The sequence below is a fragment of the Amblyomma americanum genome, chromosome 1, assembly GCF_052857255.1.
Source record: "Amblyomma americanum isolate KBUSLIRL-KWMA chromosome 1, ASM5285725v1, whole genome shotgun sequence".
Taxonomy (NCBI): domain Eukaryota; kingdom Metazoa; phylum Arthropoda; class Arachnida; order Ixodida; family Ixodidae; genus Amblyomma; species Amblyomma americanum.
In genome coordinates, this window is record NC_135497.1 from 335,009,879 (window position 1) to 335,032,481 (window position 22,603).

The following is a 22,603-nucleotide window of genomic DNA, read 5'->3' on the forward strand; positions in this document are numbered from 1 at the left end:
TCGATGGCAGATGTCGGGGCTAGCAAAAATCTTTTAATTCCTTTTTACTATTATTGTAATAAAAAAACGGCTACTACCAGAAAGGAAACGGCGAAGTAATCGTTTTTATGAAGGAGAAACGCTAAGGCGCCCGTGTGCTGTGCGATGTTAGTGTACGTTAATGATCCCCAGGTGGTCGAAATTATTCCGGAGCCCTCCACTGCGGCACCTCTTTCTTCCTTTCTCCTTTCACTCTCTCGTTTATTCCTTCTTTTACGGCGCGGTTCAGGTGTCCAACGATATATGAGACAGATACTGCGCCATTTCCTTTCCCCCAAAACAAATTATTATTATCAGCACAGAGATGAGCACAGAGAGCAGTGGAGGGCTCCAGAATAATTTCGACCACCGGGGGATCTTCAACGGGCACTGACATCGAAAAAGCACACTGGAGGAAAAACGCTAAATCGCCCGTGTGCTATGCAATGTCAGTGCACGTAGAGATCCGCAGGTGGTCGAAATTAGCTCGCAGTCTCGGCCGCTCGTTTTCGGGAAAGAGATGAAGCTTGATCCAACACTCCTGCCTACCACAGCAAAGCCAGCTTCAAGGAAGCGCCATGTGACGAAGTTTTCTTTAGTTTTAAATGTTAGGAACAATAGATTATGGTGGAGCATCATTGCCGCAGTGTTGATTTCTTGCTTTAATTTTGACGTTAGGAACGCTACATAAGGGTGGAACTCCAATGGCGCAGCATTGTGCTGCCGCAACACCCTTCCAGACGGTTCCTGTTCGAATGTCGTGTAGTTCGCAAGGTGCTGAGACCCTATGCCGCTATGAAAAATTGTTTTTGACGATAGGAAACGGTCCCCCTATACTCTCTTCCTCTCCCCTCACCTCTTTCATTTCATTTTTCAATTCGGCCTGCTATCCATTATTTCCGCCGCCACAGCTCAGGTGCTTCAGTATCGATGGCAGATGCCGGGGCTGGCAAAAATCTGTTCCTTCGTTTTTATATTATTTGATAAAAAACCACTACCACCACAAAGGAAATGGTGAAGTAATCGTTTTTATGGAGGAAAAACGCTAAGGCGCCCGTGCGCTATGCGATGTCAGTGCACGTTAATGATCCGCAGGTGGTCGAAATTATTCCGGAGCCCTCCACTACGGCACCTCTTTCTTCCTTTCATCTTTCACTCCCTCCCTTATCCCTTCCCGTACGGCGCAGTTCATTTTTCCAACAATATAAGCGACAGATAATGCACAATTTCCTCCCCCCTCAAAAAAAAACGCAATTATTATTCAGGAATCATCTCACTTCTCGGTGGAACAACCCGCTTTCAATCCAGCGTCCATTCGAAACTAGAAGCGTTGGTACCGTTGGAAGCGTGGGTTCTACTACAATAAGGTGGTGGTTACAACTTTATTGCCACAAAATGGAAGGGATTAGTTGGGGCAGGCGCGAGCCCAGGGTGGCAGCAAGCCGAGGGCGACCTCTTGAGCTCGCGTGATGAGGGCCAGCTGCGTTGTTTTTCCTGAACTGGTCGAGTGTTTGTCCCATTCATCCGCCGAGGAGGCAGGCAAGAGTGTCGTCGGAGCGGGGTTGCTAGCGCATTCCCATAATATATGGTCTTGTGTGGCATGCGTCCCGTCGCCACAGTGCGGGCATGCAGGGTCATATTCACCGTTGGTGATTAAACGTAATCGGTAGGGGCCAAGAATGGCCTTTGTTTGTAGGCGTCTGAGTGTGGCTTGCGCCCTGTCCAGGTCGGGGTGAAGAGCGGGATACGTGCAACTTAGCCCGCGATGAAAGTTTGTAATCTCCGCGTACGGCGAGGCGCCTCGGCGGGGGCGTCCGCTCCCGAGAGGTCTCCCGTCATCCGGTTCGTTAAACCTACAGTGCGCCACTTTCAACTGTGCGTTTCTTCGAATCTCTCGCAGTAGCCGCAACACTGTTCAGATTCAATTCTACCCGTCATCCCTAGCTTCGAATGCCGTGCTGTTCCCTCTTGGTTTTTCTCTGGATCGCATGTGTGGTGGGTGTTTTCAGCTGTAGATTTGTGGAGGGCTATCCTTTGCGCAAACGGTGTTGCTGTCGGAGCAATATTGGATAACAGGAAAGTTGCAGACCAGGGAACATCCACATGTCCTTGAGCGATAAAGTGACCCGTGGCCCTGGCAAACGGTGCCTCGGAGATTGTAACTTCTGTGGCCGCATAACCCCGCTATACTATTCTGAACAGGCAGGGTGTCGGTATAGTTAGCGTAGGCTGGGAAAGGGAACGGTTAGATAACACACTCCTCCGTGGCTTCTCCGCGCTGTAAGCGAAGGAACGAAAGAGGAAGCGAAAAATAAAGAAGTGCAAAAGAGGCAGCGTAATTGACGGCTACGCAGAAATTTCGATCGGTTGGCGTTGTTCAACGAGGACTCATGTTGTGCAGCACACGGGCGTTTTTCGATATAAACAGCCCCTGAGGTGTCTGAAATAAGTACAGTTACTCGATTGAACAGCGTAACAATCCAAGGGGCGCCGATACACTAGATACAAACGCAGCACTACAGTGTTCCAAACGCCCTACGCCACAGCTGTTTCCGGCATTGAAGAGCAAGGATGAAAAGGAGGATCTTTTGCAGATGCAGCCGCTGACGCTTCTGGGGACGCAGTTGATGCAGCGCACCATTTTCCTCTCAGTAGTTTCCCTGACAGCACTCTGAACTGCCCTTTGTTTGCACGCGGCAGTGGTTAGGCATAGCTGGAGCCCGTCGGCAGGCCCGTGCACTTTCCTCTATTATCCTGTAATCGCAACAACATGGAAACCTTAGGGAATATATATCCTCAGACATGGATGTCTGCGATAATCTTACAATACCACCAAACGCCGATGTCGGAGGTCGCCAGCGAGACGCGTAATAGTTATTCCGACTGAGCTAAGCCTGGGCTAGCGTCGCCGACTTGATTTTTTTTGTCGTCTCGCACTCAGGGGGACGTCAAAGTGTGGCGGCTTCTCTTTATCGAGCGAGTGCTAAGGTTGTGACCGCGAATCGCGCATCGGGGCCTCCTTTGAGAGCAATGGCCACCGCAACGACAGGACATAAACTCTGAGATTGGCGCCCGTGTGCTGTGCGATGTCAGTGCACGTTAGAGATCCCCAGTTGGTCCAAGTTATTCCGGAGCCCTCCACTGCGGCACCTCTTTCTTCGATGATTCGCTTAGTCCATGTTTTATCCCTTCCCTTACGGCGCGGTTCAGGGGACCGCGGATATGTGAGACAGATACTGCGCCATTTCTTTTCCCCCCCAAAAAATATTTCAGTGTCGCCTGGCTTCACCGCGCACCGGACGGAGGCTCGCTGCTGCAGTGTTTGCGCTCGCACCCGCGCTCACGAATGGGCGCGGCGCTGCTCGAGTATGAGCAATTGACCCAAGGCCCACCCCCCCTACGGCTCCTGCGCGCCCTGGCCTGCTGCCTCGGAGGTACAGCGAGAGATCGTTGGCATATCGGGAAAGCGGAGCACACCCCTCTGTGCTTTGCAGCAGCTGGCCAGAGACGTCATACACGAGGAGCTCCAGGACCATCTCCTCGTGTACACCGACGGCTCAGTGGCTCACGACAGCTGCTCCCTTGCTGCTGCGGCCACCATCTCCGCCCTGCGACTGCACAGCCAGCAACACGCCGCCTTCCTGGGCTCCTCCACCACGGCGGAGTTGATGGGGATCCGGCTCGGGCTGGACCTGCTGCTCACCATCGGCCCTCCGCCGCCCAGGAGTGCTCTGCTGTGCGACTCCCGCGCCGCCCTCAGCCGCCTGCAATCTAACGGCCGCGGTACCCTAGTAGTGCGACAAAATTCGCTTGCGCATCGAGCGCCTCGCGCAGAGAGGTTGTGTTGTGCGTGCACAGTGGGTGCCCGGTCACTGCGGCATCGCCGGCAACGAAGAAGCTGACGACCTCGCGACCGCTGCACACCAACTACCTGCCAGCGATCTGCCCCTTGCGCTGGAGGACGTGCGTGCGGCCATCCACGACCATCTCCGAAAGCAGCACCCCGACCCACGCATCGCGGGAGGTGAGCGCGTCGACAGTGTCACCGGCTGTCGCGCACTTACACGGTCACAACGTGCAATGATCCTCCGCGCGCGCATTGGCTGCGAGTGGCCCGGGGAACGACGGGTGCATCACAGAATCGCGACGAGTGATGTGTGTGACGGATGCGGCGCTAACACTAGAACACCTGCTCCTTCTCTGTGCCGCGTTCGCCGATGCTCGTCGCGATATGCTCGCGGCCTATAGGGCGCAGGGCATACTACCTGACTCCATCAAGACGCTATTGTGGCCGCAGGGCAGTGCGCGCACTCGTGAGCGAACTTTGGTGAGCCTCTGTGCATTCCTCGAACACACGGGCTTGACGTCCCGTCTGTTCTCCGTCAGGTAGTTACACGCAGTGACCGAACGCTCCGCAAGTTCTACCTTGAACGATTAATAACTGGACGCCCCACTCCAGTTGTAACCAACACAGTGATATGCGCGTGTGTCATTTAATTCCTCTAAAATGAACTAATCACGCGCACAACCTGGACACAATTCTTATTGTGTATATAGTTTACATATTACTTCTCCCCTTAGAAAAAATTTTATTTACATATGTACACATGCCAAGGTTACCGGATACATTTGACATTCACAAGTTGACATGACGCTCAGCATGTAAGGCGAGCCAATTAGAGTGCCAAAACATCTTTGAATAACTAACAGGAATTTGTTGTGTGCGATTTAAAGCGGCGTGGCATGATTATTAACAGTGAGTGATACCGGAAAAATCTGACACGGAAAAAAAAGGGGGGGGGGGAATAAAGAAGAAGACCCTAGCGCCAGTTTGGTCTAAAGACCAGAACAAGACGTTCATTGTTAACAGAAATGAATGGGCATGACCACTGCCGGAGAAACTCTTCCTCTCCCAAGAAAAAGAGTTCCTCTGACAAGAAACTGATCAGCTCCCTTCTAAGACGGCCAAGTATTGGCCACACAGCTCGGCGTCGAAAGCCACCAGCGACCGCGGTGCATCGATTGCGCCATAAACTAAAAAGACCTGCAAAAATTAACAGGCGAGCAAAACGGCCGCTGGGGAAGCGGCCGCGGGAGACAAAGCTCGAAATGCCCTGCCCACGGAATCCCGCATGAACGGCGCGCCAAAAGACACGTGCTACCATGCAGGTGACTGTAGCATGGCGATTAGATTCCGGAAGCGGGCAATTCGGACAGGTACTGGAGCGTAAAACGTCCCACCGCTCCAGCCGATCACAAGTAGGCAGCACTACCCAACCAAGTTTCCACACAAAGTCACGTAGATGGTCTGGGAGAGGCGTCGATGTTATGCGCGCCCATTGAACGCGGCGCATCGGTGAGCGGCGAGCCGCCGGCACAACAGGCAACAACAGCGAGCCCATAATATTCACGACACGGTCTGTAAGGATGTTGACGTCAGGTGCTACTGCGCTTGCATGCCTGAAAAAGGCCACTGCCGTAGTATATATAGCGGTAGGCTTCTCTGATTGAGGACCATGATTAACTGGGGCCGAGGGATCCAAAAAGCGCAAGGAAGGGCCCAAAAAGTACCGCGCCAGGGTTCGCGCCGGAGACGCGTCCCCCAGCAGGATACGCAACATGCACTTCAATGCTAACAGTGAGGACGTGATGGTCAACATTGGGAAGGCAAAACCACCTCTCTCACGTGGTTGTCCAAGAACAGCACGAGCCACAAGCTCGGTTCCGCCTGACCAAAAAAAAGAAAAAACTGTAGTCTGCACCCGCCTTATGACGCGCAGGGGTGGTTTAACAATGTGGCAAAGATACCAAAAGGCACCCAGCACGACCGACTGAACCAGGTAGCGCCTCTCAAGCAGAGGAAGGTCAAAGGTCTGTGCCCTCTGCACACGAGCTGTAATACCCTCTACGACCGAAGACCACATACCATCCCATACTCCAGCACAGTCGTAGGTCACTCCTAAAATGCGCATCTGCTCACACCACTGCAAAGGTATTGTACTCGTTATACGTCTCTGAGGTGACCATACAAAAAAGTAATGACTCTTGGAATAATTAAGAGCAGCCCCCGACAAGGAGGCGTACTCACGAAACACGTTTAAAACTTCGAGCAGGCTGCGTTCATCAGCTAAGTATAGCGTGATGTCATCTGCATAAGCAGTGACGCGTACACTCTCACTGCCTGGCAATGCCAGACCGCTAATGAGAGAATGGTGATTGACTGCCAAAAGGAAAGGCTCTAATGCTAAGACAAACAAAAGAGGGGAGAGCGGACAACCTTGACGGACGCCGCGACCAACATCAAATGCGGTACTTTCCCAGCCATCGAGGAACAGAGTGCTTGAAATATCTCTGTACATCTCTTTAATAAGTAGCACTAAAGAAGGTGGGAAACCGAAAGCATCCAGTGTACCGTAAATATACTCATGCTCTAGAAAGTCGAATGCCTTCTCTTGATCTAGAGAAACAAGAAGACCCTGTGCGCGCCGCCGTATAGTATACTCTAGGATATCTCTCGTTACAGAAGATAAACTATGTATTTCACGGCCCGGAATGGAGCAAACCTGGTGGCAGGAAATGAGGGACGGGAGAAGAGCCCGTAAACGGCGGACGAGTAATTTTGCTAATACTTTATAATCTGTATTTAGTAAGGTGATAGGGCGCCAATCTGCCGGACATGTCGAGAAAGAAGACTTTTTAGGGATCAGAACGATGCGGCCTCTTTTAAATGAATTAGGAAGGACATTCCGAGTGAAACAGATTTTTAACACTTCCGTGAAAATGGGGCCTACTATATGCCAGAATTGTAAATAGAACTCCACAGGAAGACCATCCGGCCCAGGCGTTGAGCCTCGTTTCATGGAATCTAACGCCTCCTTGATTTCGTCTGTTGTTGGCGGAGCCATAAGGCCATCATGAAGTTCATCCGCAACCTGCGGCAAGCCTGCAAAAAAAGGGTGTGCGGAAACGTCATCGCGATGAACCAAAAAGTGCGACTGAGCAATATCCCTGAAATGGACGAAAAACGCACTGAAATTCCTGCCAACTGGCTGGGCCACAGCACCGACGGAAGAGGTATAAGCAGGGGCACCTTGAGCGCACAACAGCTCCTGGCGTGCAAACCGAAGCACCTCTGGATGAGAAGTTGGATTGCGCCGACAACGCCATGCGGCCGCTGTCAGAGAGGACGATCGTAAAAGACGCTGGAGACGCTCTGAAAGTTCCTCTTTCCATGCACACATAAGCGCCGATGGCGACGGGGTGCGCTGAGCTATACGGAGCTTCGCCGTCATAACACGAACCTCAGCTGAGACGCGAGCTCTAAGGGCTCGACCAGAAGCGGCGCAATGGTGACGCCACTGCTCCTTCAGACGATCCCAGTCACCAGGCACGGCCCCAACAACCGAAAACCGCAAGGCCCGCGTTAGTCCTTCTCTCGTGCTGGCATCGTGAAGGATGCGTACATCCAAACGCCATGGTCTGAAAGGAGACACTGCAGCCGCCGGAACCCTGAGCGACAGAAGAAAGGGGCGATGGTCTGATATGTGTACTGGTGAGGATGGCAGCGTTATTACATTAGCAGCACCCACTGTCCTCGAAAGGCCCGTCGGTACGTACGCCCTGTCTAGCCTGCTTGACGACAATCCGCGACGCCAAGTCCACACAAAGACGCCGCCATGCAGGAGCTCATAAGCATCTGTTAACAGAAACTGGTTGACTAGGCGGCGCAACTCGCGCGCATTCCAGCTTGGTCTGCCTCTGCCAGGGCCCTGCACATCAGCGACCGTATCGAGCACGCAGTTGAAATCGCCCAACATCACAACGTTTCGTCCTCCAAGAAAATACACATCAAGATTTTTATAAAATGAGTTTACCAAATTAAAATGCGCAGGTGCGTAGATGCAAAGAAGTCTCAGACGAAGTGAGTTAAACGTGCAGTCGAACGCCAGCACGCGTCCAAGCGCATCGTAGGTAACATGATGGTCTCGCAGAAGTATTCGGTTCAGAACAAGAACGCCAACTCCGCTAGAACGCGTGCTAGCGTACGAAAAGAAAGCATCAATACCAAACCTACGCTTAAATTCCAACACGTCACTGAGGCGAAAAAAATTAGTTTCTTGCAGGCAGAGGATATCGCAGCCCGATGAACGAGCGAAAGCGACCACCTCGGTCTGCTTCATAACATTGCGAAACCCTTGCACGTTAAGCGTGATGATGTTAAGTGTAGCCATTTTGGTAATGAAAAAAGCCAAAAAACAACGAGTTGTGATGTCTAAGCAATACAATGCGCGCTACGAACGGCGCCAAACCATCTCACTTTTTTTGTAGAGTCGGACCAGAGGAGGCACGAGGCCTCCTTGCCCGACCAGAAGAGTTGTCCGAGTCCGTAGTTGACGTATGTGGACGCTTTATGCTGGAGCTCAAAGCGACCATCTCAACATCCGAAGAGAGAGTACTAGAAGTGCTGGCGCTAATCCTCGACGCAGAAGAGGACGGCGACTGCACAGATTCCACGTCAGGAGATGGCCTTGGCTCCTGCCCAGGCGAAATATTTGTGCCGACACTAAACTGCGATGACGAAGGAGATGACGACGGCGGCCTCGGCTCCTGCCCAGGCACGATGATAGTCTCGTCGATGACGAGGTTGACTGAAGAAGCTGAGGACGACAAGCTGCTCTCGTCACCATCGGCCTCAGATACGCTGGCGTTGTCGCTCAAAACCGCAACGCTGGCTGCAGGCTGCCGCGCAGGCTGCGAGAGCGGCCTGTCCCCAGCATCAGAGACCTGCAGGGGCGCAATGGGCTCGGCCTCCGTAGCGGCAGGTACACTTGGAGAGACTGAGGCTGACATAGCAGGCACATTTAATGCCGGCTTGCGAGGTGCATCACTGGACGCATTAGCCGTAGGCACCGCTTCCTCCACCGATACATTCAGAGACGCCGAGGAACCACTCACAAAGCCGTTGGTGTCGGAAACGCCGCGTTCCTTGATGACTTCATCGGCTGCCTGTGCAGCCGGTGGAGGTGCAGGTCGGGCCGCAGCCTCAGAGTACGAGGGCTTGATCGCGCATGCCACGGTAGCGTGTGGATCACCACAACGTCGACACGGCAGCACACAACCTTGGCCTTGGTGCCCAAAGACGCCGCAGCGGGCGCAGAACAGAGCCGTACACTGTGCTCTGAAGTGTGATGTCGACCCACAACGTCGACAAACACGCTGCATGCCTTTGTAATCGCATGTCACGCGGTGGCCAGCGACCTTGATGTAGTTAGGCACGGGCGACTCGGGCTTCATTTCAATTCGGACATACCGCGTCCCGGTGGTGACAGTGGGACGCGACCCCATGATGCCGCGACTTATGTGCAGCACCTTGCCATAAGGAGAAAGAGCCTTGGCAAGGGCATCACTTGGTACTCGGGCGGGCAGAAAAAGAACAGTCACCTGAGTCACCTGGGGGCTCAGGGGAACGATGGGGACGCGTTCGTTGCCGATGATGAGGCAAGACGCATCAACGATGGCAGCCATGGCGGCTTCACTCTTTACGGTAACTTGGTAGTTGCGTCCACCGAAGTGCTGGACACAGTAAACTTATTCCAAACGAACTACGGAGGCTGTCGCATCGACGACATCCTCCGGACTAGCCCCCTCAGGGACGACGACATCAAAGGCAAGGGCCTTTGTAGGTGGCTGGCTCACCATGTTGAGGCGCCCGCCAGCCGAAGGGCACCGGAACAAAAGATCACTCTTGGTGGTCGAACACCGGCCACCGACGCAAGCCGGCGGCCGGAACGCACGCAGGAACACAGCAGGCCGAGCACGATCTGACGGCCTGAGCGCCAATCTAAGCCAAAAGGCCGAGAAGCGATTGTGTATATAGTTTGTACATATTACTTCTCCCCCTATCCTCTCTTCCTGTCCCCTCACCTCTTTCATTTCATTTCTTCATTCTGCCTGCTGTCCTTTATTTCCGCTGCCCCAGCTCAGGTGCTTCAGTATCGATGGCAGATGCCGGGGCTAGCAAAAAACTTTTCCTTCCTTTTTACTATTATTTTTAATAAAACCACTACCACCACCACCCTCTGAGCAAAGTAGCTTCTAGGAATAATTGGGTTTCGAAGCGGAGTCACCCTCCACTTGTTGTCTTCGACTTCCTCAGCGCGCGTGTTCGAGACGCGCCGGGACCTTGCGTTCCCATAAGGAGCAGTGGTAAAGCGTTATCATACAATTCCCTTTGGTTCCATACAGTCTTTTTTTCTTTATGCTTTCATGGAGGCAGAAGCGCCGGCACGCGCATGACGTCTCCAAGCGTAGCCAATGACGGCGGAACACGTGCAGCTCGTGGCGTCGCATATGAGCCAATCGCAGAGCGGAAAAGGCCTCTATAAAAGAGAAACAGCGCAGCCATTTTGCCTTTCTCTAGGGGCTCGACAGGCAGTCAAGACGTCCGTTCCGTTGATTGCCAATTGTGTTTGTGGCCCCGCTATCTAAATGGGGAAAGGAAAGCGCAAAGACATGAAGAAAAACGACTCAGCTGCTGGACCTCCAGGTGCGTAGCGAATTTCCTTCCGGTTCTGTGGCCTCCGCCGCTGTCTCGTTTGGGTGCTCGATCCCTTTGTTCATCTGGCGTCACATAGTGGTCGCTTTAGGCCTAACCTCGTGGGCTACGATGATTGTGTTCTAAAGCATATTTTTGCGAGAAGCCTGAACGAAATGCACGAGCTTCGTTACCCGTTTGTTTTCGCTATTATGCACCATCGTTTTTACGTGAGCGTGAGTGACCGTGACTTGAGAGAAAAAAAGAACCTGGTTCGGTTGAGCCGAAGCGACCTCGGCAGCCTTCTAATCGCGTTAAGGTGGGTTCACGTGCAAGCAAATGAGCGAGCAGAGCGATAGAGCGGCGCGTTGCATCGAAGAATTTGCACATTTATTGAACCTCTTTCCTCTGGCCGTTAGATGCGCCGCGACCGCTCGAAACGGCTTTGTGCGCCGCGGCGGCACAAATTGCTAGCGTTTCCGCTCCTATGTGAAGTGGCCTTTGGACTGCGTACGACTTCGCGTCTCCGGTCCTCGTGGTTCGTACAGTGTCGCCATATGCAACGCCAGTATTGGGCTCGATGCCCTCAGGCTGTGACAATAGCCTTGCTTTGTTCGAACAAAGCCCGCACGCTTAGTGAAATCGCGAAGCCTTCAGCTTGCTCAAGCTCCAACCTGCGTTGTGGACAATGCACTCTTTAGATATCATTAATATTAGGCTATTTTGTTATGACAACCAACGTTTTGCATTGATGCTGCAGTCTCGGGAATACTTGATGTTGCGGTAGCATTGCTATACGGTAGAATGTATGCGGAATGAAGAAAATTACCAAATTCCAGGCATGCTACGAACGTCAGTGCTAACAGGTTATGTGAAATACCTAACTGAAGCGCATAACCCAATACAAAGGATCGCGTCGCTTCGCTTCACGTCATCTTTTGTTTTTAATTTTTTCTGAGAGGACCCATAAAAGGGGTTCCAGCCGAGCCGCGCATTTGTGACCGGCGGCGCGTTCCTGCCGTGAATGCCTTGCCGAACGTTCGCCTTGCGCACGCGCACTGTTCGTCTCGACGCTCCTCGAGCACGCGCTGCTGCACGCGTCGCCCGTGCGCCTGTGTGTTCCGTCCATGCTGCTGACCTGACACGGGACGGGTGCTGTGGAACGCTCTTCAGCTTGGTCAGTGCCTTGATCCACGGCACGTTTCCGACCGCTGCTGTCTCGTTTTAGCCCGTTCTTCTTGGTGCACAGCAACCTCTCTGCAGCTCCGCACCCCAGTCCCCTCAGCGCATTTACGATTCCTTTATGGTTTATTTGGGTTTAACGTCCCAAAGAGACTTAGGCTATGAGGGACGCTGTGGTGAAGGGCTCCGCAAATTTCGACCACCTGGGGGTTCTTTAACGTGCGCTGACATCGCACAGAACACGGGCCTCATGAATTTCGCCTCCATCGAAATTCGACCGCCGCGGCCACCGAACCCGCGTCTTTCGGGTATCGTGTTTCTGTTCATTACTCTGTTACCGTCGCATTTTTGGCTTGGGCTATCCGCATTACCCGTCACAGTGGCTCAGTGATTAGGGTGCTCGGCTACTGTTCCGGAGTACCCGGGTTCGAACCCGACCACGGCGGCCGCGTTTCGATGGAGGCGAAATGCAGAGGCGCTCGAGTGTTGTGCGATGTCAGTGCAGGTTAAATATCTCCTGGTGGTCAAAACTTTTTCGGAGACCCCACTACGGCACCTCTTTCTTCCTTTCTTTTTTCACTCGCTCCTTCTATCCCTTCCCTTCCGGCGTGGTACAGGTGTCCACCGAGATATGCAAGACGGTTACTGCGTTATTTTCTTTCCTCAAAAGCCAATTTTCAAAAAATACCTCTCCCCGGATTGTGGTCGCTATTTCTCGCGACTGCGTGTTTTTTTGTTGTTTTTTTTTGGGGGGGGGGGCTGCCGGGTGAAGTCAAGGCGGCTTAACAGCTTGACGAGTTTGACCTTGAACCGAGGAGAAACCATGTGAGAGCTATGACGTCACTTAGCCGCCACCGTCGCGTTCATTGTGATCATTGGCATTGTCGTTCACGATGTTGCGGACTCCGTCGATTTTGAAGAAAGGAAGGGAATTGGGGAAGCGCGTTTCCCACAGCGAGCATGTGCTGACATTCTCCGTGACAGCAAGCGTTATCCGCGGCAAGGAACGTGCATTCTTTACGCCCGATATATAAATGAAAAAAATTGAAGGCTGATTCGACGGACGGTAATTCGAAAGTTCAGCCCAGGTCTCCGCAAGCCGCCAGCTACCGCTTGGCAGGTGTCGTGTTACGTTGCTAGCCCCCCTCCGGCATCGTCCCGTAGCAGCCGCCTTCCGGCTGTCCATTCCTCTCGCCGTGTCAGGTGGCGCTTCGCTCTGCTACTTCGTGCCAACACGTCACCTGTCACACTCCGTAACACGTCATCTGTCAGGTAGCATGTTACAGCGACTACGATGCGGAACGCAGGGACGGGCGAGCTGCGCCCTAAACGGAATGAAACTGAAGAAGTCACTGCAGTTGAATACGAAGCGAAAAGTTTCACCACGTTTGGTAAAGCATTCATCGCATAGGCCGGAGAATAACCTTGGGCGACCGTCAGCCCAACCACGTTAGCCGTGTATGACCGTACGTGGTACAGTTATGGCGTCGCTCTTGACCCTTTACCCATGACCTTTAGTTCACCTCTGCTCTTTGACATTGGTTGATACTACGTCTAAGCCATGTCGTGTGTGTATATAATATAGAACGGCCGTGAATGCAGGCGCTGCCATGGACGAGCCTGAGGCACTTTGCAAGCGTCCTTCCTTTTCGCTGAATTCCAGGGTTAGCCAAGTTGTTTTTTTTGTTGTTTTAGAAATTTTTTTTATTCTCACGTATACAGCTAGACGAAAAGCGTGCGCGTGTGTCTCAAGTATATTGAACGCGCGGCGGGGTTTGTCGTTTGCCGCTTCTTCGTTGCGGTGGGGGGAGGGCTGATCACTTTTGTGTGAAAATTAAGACCCTGCGCGACAGCTATTGCCTCGCACTAAGTTCTTCAGTGCAAGGGCTATACGACGCTGTTTGGGGGAGCTGCATGTTTAGTCGCGTTTAGTCACGGAGCATGCCATTATCGGCTTACACAGCTGTCTGAGTTGGGACGGCTGTTCCGACCTGTTCTCTCGACCACAGTATACTGAGTTTTCGGTCACTGACCATGTCAACTATGTTAACTGCAGTCAGCTGACCACTTTCACATGGTCAGTAAACCGAAGATTCATTCTGCTGACCTGACCAGACGGCATTCCATCAAACCATCGACTAAGTACTGTATACCAGATGTTTTTTCCCGTTGAGCAGACAAGGGAAGGGGACGAAAGGGGCTCGTTAAGAAATACATGACGCAAGCCAACAGTGACCGAACCAAGGAGCATAGGGAAATTTAAAAAAAGATATTTTGTGGTGTTCATCAGTGGGGGCTTAATATGGCAATGACTTTTTAAATAGTCTCTTTGCGACCTTAAACCCTCATAAAAAGCGAAACTTTTTAAAGATAATTCATTAAAAAGCAGAAGAAAAACAACCACATGCCGCCGGTGGGATCCGAAACCCACGACCTCTGAATTTCGCGTCCGGTGCTCTACCAACGGAGCTCCGGCGACGCCTGTCCAGTCTTCTGCTTTCGGCAGTGTATATATGCGTGTCGTAACGATCGATATGATCGCAAGCGCAGCCGATATATAGAGCCGGCGTTAAATTGGCATTTTCGGCTCGCAGCAGTGCCTTCGGCCAGCGGTGGCAACCAAGCCACACCTCCTGCTCCGTCGCCCGCCGGTCCCTCGTGGGTTTCGTTCGCGCAAGCACTCCAGCAGGGCGCCGCGGCCAGCCCGCAGCCGCGCGCCGTCAGCGGCGGCCCGACCACGGCCGCGGATCCCAGCGCTCACCCCACCGCTCAGCCCAGCGCCTCCCGTCCCAGCTACGGGGCCGCCGCCGCCGCGGGTTCCGCCAAGGTAGCTTCCATCAGCCCCCGGCCTGCATCCGCAGCAGCCGCCGTGAGTGGCACTCAGCCGGCAGCAGCTGCCCTACCACCGTCGCCACCAAGCACGCCGCCCGTCGCGGTGACACAGCAGACCCCCGCAGCTGGCGACCAGGCCACTTCAGGCGACGATGTCAGGATCAAGGTGCGTACTGTTTTCCGAAAAGGGCTTCATCTTGAGCCATGCCATGTAGTTCGTTTAACCTCGTTATAAGGAAGCTGAAAGTTCGTTCACGGCTGTTGCTTCGTTATATGCACTGTTGAAGGAGCTCCCGAGGGGAATCGTAATTCCTTCGTTATATTCATTATTTCGTTATAAACCATGCTGTGCATCTCGTTATGCCAGCGGTCCAAATACATTTGAACCTCTTTACAACGAAGTTGAAGGTTTCCGGCGGTTACTTCGTTATAGCTGTAGCTTTGTTATAGCCCCTGATGGCCGAGCTTCCACGTGCAATCATAATTTCTTCGTTATATAAGTTGTTTCGTATTAAACCGCTTCGTTACAAAGAGGTTCAGCTGTTAGCTTCAAGGCAAGAGGAAACCTCACCTCTCCAAAACATCGACTTAAGTGGACGGTACGAGAACCGAACTCCGGTATAATACAACTGAAGAAAGAAGCGGCATGTGCCTCTCGATAGAGGCCCTCCAGCCAATGGCGTCGACTGGTTCCCATGACGTCATGGTTACTCAATCCTCTTGGACCTGTGTGACATCTCAGGGAGTGGCATATGAAAGGATATGAACCACCGCTTGATCAGATTGACAGCGGCGCCCGGAGAATCGGCCGACGCCGTAGGCTGCAAGGCGTCCTTTGAAGTGCATCCGTCGCTTCTTTCTGGAGTTCCAGCCGACTACAGGGCTTAGTTTTTACTGCTGAAAAGTGCTGTGGGTAGCAAGCATCGTGGTAGTGCATGACGTATAGGGCGCTCTGGAAGTGAAACGTAAGATTTAGCTGCTGACAATGCCTAGATCGAGAACAACGTTTCGGAACCGCTACGGGTTCCTTGGTCAACAATGAGGAGGACAAGGCGAGTGGCTGAAATTTAAAACCGAAGTTTTTGACGTAAAGACCGTACTTAAATGAGTGGTTCGAATCAGACCGGGCAGCTGCAATACATTTCGATGGAGGCGAAGCGCTAAGGCACCCCTGTGCTTTGCGATGTCAGTGTACAATAAAGATCCCCAGGTGATTGAAATTATTCCGGAGCCCTCCACTACAGCACCTCTTTCTTCCTTTCCTCTTTCATCCTTTCCTTTTTCACTCCCTCCGTTTTCCCTTCCCTTATAGGGTGTTTCATGTGTCTGCCAATATGTGAGAAAGATACAGCGCCATTTCCTTTCCCCAAAAATCAATTTTCAATTTTCACAGTTTCTTCTGTGAGGTTCAGGGCCTTAGTCTCACCTGGATAAAGGGTGGCTCAAGCAATTGGTGCGTCGTCAGGTTTAGCCTTGGAGTTAACTACTTATACGCCGGCGGCCGAGTGTTTTGTTGCCAGCGTATGAAATATTGTTTTTAAAGTGAAAGCTTTACTGGCCACAGGTTGAGCAATTTTGCATGATTCCTGGAGAGGACGTGGAGCAGTAATGACACATGGCATTTCTCTCTTTCGCTCTCTACCCACTACTGTGCATGCCCCACTAGTAGCACTGAGCCACAGGTGTTCCACCTGCCTTTCCTCAAAATCCAACTTTCAATTTTGTTTTCTCTTTCCTCTTTCCCTCCCTCCTTTATCACTTCCTTCTTGGGGTGGTTCGGGTGTCCACTGAGATATGTGAGATGGTAACTGTGCGATTTCCTTTCCTCAAAAACCAAAGAAAACAAGTTAGTGGAAGGACTTGGTAGAGTTCATTGGAGTTCACAATTTTGCAATGACCATTCATTTTCACGAAAGGAAAAGCGCACAACCAGGAAAGGCGCACAACCGGCTCTGCGGGACAGTGGAGAGCTCAATCTCGCTTCCCCTTTGTATATCCTGGATTAGCTGGGCTAATCCAACCCGCCGCGGTGGCTCAGTGGTTAGGGCGCTCTGCTACTGATCTGGAGTTCCCGGGTTCGAACCCGACCGCGGCAGCTGCGTTTTTATGGAAACAAAACACTAAGGCGCCCATGTGCTGTGCGATGTCAGTGCAGGTTAAAGATCCTCAGGTGGTCGAAATTATTCCGGTGCCCTCCACTACGGAACCTCTTTCTTCCTTTCTTCTTTCACTCCCTCTATCCCTTCTTTTATGGCGCGGTTCAGGTGTGCAGGGATATATGAGACAGATGGTGCATCATTTCCTTATCCCAAAAAGCAATTATTATTATTATTCCTATTATTATTATTATTGGGCTAATCGACATTAACTTTTCTGGCGGGAGGGGGGGGGGCGGAAGGAAATGGTGCAGTGCCCCCAACCGCCCCCGTAAGGGAAGGGACAAGGGTGGGGGGAGTGAAAGAAGAAACGAAGTAGTGCCGTAGTGGAGGGCTGAGGAATAATTTCGACCTCCTGGGGATCTTTAACGTGCACTGACATCGAACAGCACACGGGCGCCTTTCGCCTCAATCAAAACGCAGCCGCCGCGGTCGGGTTCAAACCTGCGAACACCGGGTCAGCAGCCGAGCGCACTAAGCACTGAGCCACCGCAGTGAGTGCAGTGTCTTTTTTATTCACGCGTTAAATGCGCTTTTTCTCAAAGCGAAATGCTGCACTGTCGAGCCCAAACTTCCACTCTGACAAATTGATGTTTCCTTGGCCTGTAGCTGTTGATTCTCATAAATTACGCGTCTGCACATTGTCAATTCATAGAAAGATTCCCGTATGTTGCTCATCTTTCACTGTTAATGAGCGGCTGGTGCGTCTTTCCGACCTCCACGAATGCCGAAATTTCCACTGTAGTTCCTTGTGCCGAGCTTCGGTGCCGGGCGCCGGTTTGTTTCATCATGAATAATTAAATTTTTCCAATTTTTTTCACCCCAATCGGGACCATTTCTGTGGGCCACCTTGGACATGTGACGTCACCAGCTGCATGCCCGTCGATATTTGCTCGGAGATTGGTCAAGAAGAAAAAAAATAAGACCTTTGTTTTTGGCCATTTCACACAAACAGTGGTCTGTCGCTTACAGTCTCCAGTTTAGTCAGTCAACGCACCGAGAGGTTCTGTGACAGTATGCATGACGACAAGCCTCGATCTCGGCGTCATACTTGGGGAGAAACCGAGTTTTGGTTTCGGCGTTCTTTGTTTTTCCTGTTTTAAAGAGCTTCTACTCAGGATTCTGAAAAACGGGTTTTGAGGCACAGAGAAGGGACTCTTAAGAAATGTGATGCGAATGGGAACACAATACCACGTCTAAACATATTCAAAATAGCCCACATTTTCCCTTTGAGTGGTTCAGAAACCTTGCAAGAAATGCTTCTACAGCTGTGGCACCATCATGGCCTTGGTTCACTGTATAAATAATTTAAGGCAGAAAAAGAACAAGTAATTACTGTCTCGCTTTTGATGAACACTGCGACTACGCAGTGCGGTTCCTTGATTTTGCAATCGTCCCGATCGTCCCTGTCATATCCGCTCAAAATAGCACAAGGCTCTGAAATATAATCCGAGGAAAGTACAGGGTCGGTTAAAAGTTCTCAGGCCAAAGGGTCTGCTTTTGAGCTGTATTATCAGGCAGACATGACACCACCAGACTCAGAATATCCGTAGAAAGCGGAAGAGGTATCGTTCTGTGCTCTGGGAACCTTGATAGCTTTATTCGCGTCTTAAATGCCATGATATACCGATGAAACAAGCAAGCCCTCTGGCCCCGAAACTTTTGACTAACCGGGTACAGAACCCAATATTCAGAACCCACAATCCCGAGCGAAGGTTGGCGAGCTCTTTCCAGTGACTTTTTCACGCCCGCGCATTTCTCCGCCTCGCGCTCCTGCGTATTTTTGTTCAGATGTGTCAGTCGGTTAGATTAAGAAGTAAGGCAGCTGCTATGGCCGCTGCCAGTAATAAGCGTCGCTTCGGCGGTTCAGGAAGCCCCCCTGACCCCATTCTACAGGGGGGGGGGGGGGAAATCCCGAACGCATAGGCAGCCGGCGGTGGGGCCGAGTGGGTAGGGCTGGCTGAACAGCGCCGACCTGTGAGCATGAAAAGAGTGATGAAAAGATATAGAAAGGCTCGAAGACGCTGAAATTTAAATTTTGACTGCACATATCGTCGCTTGCACAAAACATTTTAAACATTGTCACTGGAGGATATTCTTGTTCAAGCGCTGTCCTTTAAAGGGCTCGCTATAATGCACGGGGTGCAGGAGGCTTTTTCCATTAAGACCCACCGGAACCGGTCCTGCGCTGTAGTGTAAATCGAAGACCATTCGGCCAAACTTATGTGACGCTCAACACACGAAACAGTGCGTCCATACTTAATTGTTCATGCTCTGCTCTAATTACCTCCAAACACGGCGCAGGAGCTCGAGAGAACCCTACCCTCTCACTTCCCACGGCGGCCTGCCCACGGCCAGCTGGGCCGGACCATACAACTTCTTGCCAACCACTTCAGCATCGAGATACCGACTGGCAGCGTCTACCACTACGACGTCGACATCTCCTCGGAAACTGCCAAGGAGACCAAGGTTCCTGAGCAGAAAAAGTACCGATGCCTCAGTACAAAGATCAACAGGATTGCCATCGAGCTCCTAGTAAAGAAGTACCGGCAAGACCTGGCCAACTGCATCCCTGCTTTCGATGGCCGCAAGAACCTGTACACACGCCGCCAGCTCAACTTCCGCGAGCGGACATTCACAGTCGACCTCGAGGAAGACCAAAGATCCGAGAAGTTTATAATCAAGATCCAGTACGCGGCCACAGTGAATCTGGACGCCCTGCATGGCGTCTTCCAAAAGCGCGTACAAACTGTGCCCCAGGAAGTCCTCCAGGCCATAGACATCGTCTTGAGGCACAGCCCCTCGATAAACCTTGCACCAGTTGGACGCTCGTTTTTCAGACCGCCGGGACCCAACGAGCACAATGACCTCGGAGGAGGCCGGGAGGTGTGGTTTGGCTACTACACGAGTGTTCGACCCGCCCAATGGAAGCCCATGCTTAACGTCGACATGTCAGCAACCACATTCTACGAGTCGCTTCCACTGGTCGACTTCATGTGCAGGTTCTTAAGCGACAGCCGTCGTGTGTTGACGCCCGCAGACTTCCGGTCATTGCGCGACAACCAGTACGTGCGCCTGAATAGGGAGCTCAAGGGACTCCGTGTCAAAGTGACGCACCTTCCGTACCCGCGCAAGTACAAAGTGGTCAAGATCACGAGGGAACCTGCGAAGGAAATCTATTTTGAATCAGAAGGTAGTCAGATCTCCGTCGCCGACTACTTCCAGAGCCGCTACAGGCGCTTGTCGTACCCGAACTTCCCTTGCGTGCAGAGTGGCAGCCCGACGCATCCGGTCTACATTCCTCTGGAGGTGTGCGAGCTGGCCGAAGGCCAGCACTGTCGGAAGAAGCTCGACGAGAGTCAGACCGCCGAGATGATCAAGCACACGGCCAAGCCGCCAGCCAAGCGCTTCCAGAAGATTCGTCAGTCCGTGCGCGACATGGTCAGCAGCTCGGACAAGTACCTGCGAGAGTTCGGCGTCAAGATCAACACTGAGCCCACTCAGGTTGTGGGCAGAGTGCTCGACCCGCCATCTCTGGTATTTGAGAACAACACCATGTGCAAGCCGCGCGACGGTACGTGGGATCTCCGAGGGCAGCGCTTCTACAAGGCGATGTCCATGACAAAGTGGATTGTTCTCAACGTGAGCCGCTCCGCGCACAAGGATTCCCTGGAAAACTTCATCAGGATGCTGATCCGCATCGGCCAAGAACTGGGCATGCGCATTGCGCAGCCGCTTGCGGTCATCACGTTCGACACAAACCGCCAGCCCATGCGGACCGTTCTCACGGAGCAGCGCAAGCAGTACCCGCAGTTGGAGATGGTTGTGGCAGTGATAACAAAAGCCACGAACTACGCTGAGATCAAGCAGGTGGCAGAGACTGAGCTCTCTCTGCGCACACAATGCATCTTGGACAACAACGTGGTCCAAAAGTGCAACGCAGCGCTCATCCAAAACTTGTGCCAGAAGATCAACGCCAAGATGGGCGGTATCAACAATAGTCTCCTGATGCAGGAGAAGCCGAAGCTGTTTCATACGCCCGTGATCGTCATTGGAGCAGACGTGTCGCACCCATCGCCTGGAGACAAGGTGAGGCCATCCATCGCCGCGTGCGTCGGAAGCCTAGACACTGTACCGTCCAAGTTTCACGCCACCATTCGGGTACAGATTGAAGACTCCGAGGCTAAGGCGCGTGTGGAAATCATTAGAGACCTGAAGGACATGATCAAAGAATTGCTACTGGCTTTCCACCGCGCCACCAGGCACAAGCCCGAGCGGATCGTCTTCTACAGGGACGGAGTGAGCGAGGGGCAGTTCTTGGAAGTCCGTAACTATGAGGTAAGTAACTGCGCCTACTACTATACTGTGCCCACTAAACGCTCATCTTGTTAAGACAGTTTTTCCCGCATTCAATGTCACTAGTGTCATTGGATAACCTTTGTCTTTGGAGAAGCCGACTAGCTGTGCATATACGTAACGACACCGAATTGATCTCCACAGGGATATAATTTCAGGACATCCAGGATATTCATTTCTGGAGACGTCTTGTCGGCGTTAGTTGACCTCAGCTTGATCGTTTCTCTGCAAAAGGTGGTAAACATCCAAGACTGAGGCCTCTGGCGCGGTTTTGTACGTATCCGCTCCGCCTCTCATCCTTCTTACACACGGGCGATTATAACTGCTGTGCAGTTGACCGTCCGTTGAGCTGAACGACAGTTCGAGGTGTTATACCCGTGCCACACGGTCAAGTTTTAGGTCATTAATTACTTAGTAAATCAATTTTTAACGCTATTGGCGCGGTGCCACACACTTGTATTTAATGACATTAGACAGACTAACTGGCGTTTGCGACCTTCTGAGTTCGCCACACCTCATTCGCTCGAGATCTGTATACTCTTTTCGCCATTCCGCATGCGGAAAGACATGCAACTTTTTTGTGTGAAGTCACTACCCAGAGTATAATCGTTTATTCATAAACAACACTATTTTTAATAGGAATTCATATGTACTGTTATCCTGTGAGCTGACACACGAGTTCTACTTTTACACACTTGTCAAGCAAGAACAGTGGCGTTTTCTACAAAATAATTTTTATATTATATTTGAAGGGCATTGCTGTTATACTTTCTCATTAACACTGTTTATATTCAGGGCTTTTTTTACTGCCTTGAAGGCGGTATCGTCACCGTGACTAGTTAAATTATTTATTTATTTATATACAGATACCTTATAGGCCTCTGGAGAGGCATTGTGTAAGGGGGCGATACAGAAGTTAGTGAGAAATAGGCCAGAAATCCAAACATCATATTAAAAGTACAGCAAAACACACAAAAAACAGGTGAGTTCAGATAAGATATCGCAATTCATTAACAGGGATAAAAGTAAAAAAACCACTTTGCTTCATGAAACAAAATCAGGAGAAATGCACGAAGATTTATACAAAAGCCAAATAAAACATATCAGGCATAAATGAACAAAGCTGCGCATCACGAAACCGAAGAGGCAATAGTCTCAAGCTGCTGAAAACGAAGTTGTACGAATCCTGAGTATTTAAATGACGTGCTAACCGTTATCAACGAAATGTTTGGGTAGATGTTCGCGAAAGGGGTCTTGATTAGCCTGCAGGGCGGTGCAGTCCGGAAGATCGTTCCAGAGACGAATGGCACGCGGGAGTGACGAGAAGTTGAAATCATGTGTGTTGCCATAAATTCGGCATAGCTGCAGTTATAAGTAGGAGGGACGTTGTAGATGTGCTGGCGGTGAATCAGTGGCATGGACGTATTTGTGAAAGATAGATAAAAGGGCAGTCTCGCGACGAATTTGCAAAGGATGCATGGAGCGAAAGTTTGATCTTCAGTTGGGTTGCACTGGACTGATAACT

General features: G+C 51.7%; 1 protein-coding gene across 1 annotated transcript in view; it reads left to right on the forward strand.

Annotated features, from left to right (window-relative positions):
• LOC144121103 (protein argonaute-2-like) overlaps positions 1 to 22,603 on the forward strand; it is a 44,803-nt gene that overhangs the window by 17,890 nt on the left and 4,310 nt on the right. Inside the window, exons 2-3 of the mRNA XM_077654055.1 lie at positions 14,329 to 14,732; positions 19,027 to 21,060. Coding sequence (XP_077510181.1) covers positions 14,329 to 14,732; positions 19,027 to 21,060 — 2,438 coding nt within the window. The remainder of the gene's footprint in view (positions 1 to 14,328; positions 14,733 to 19,026; positions 21,061 to 22,603) is intronic.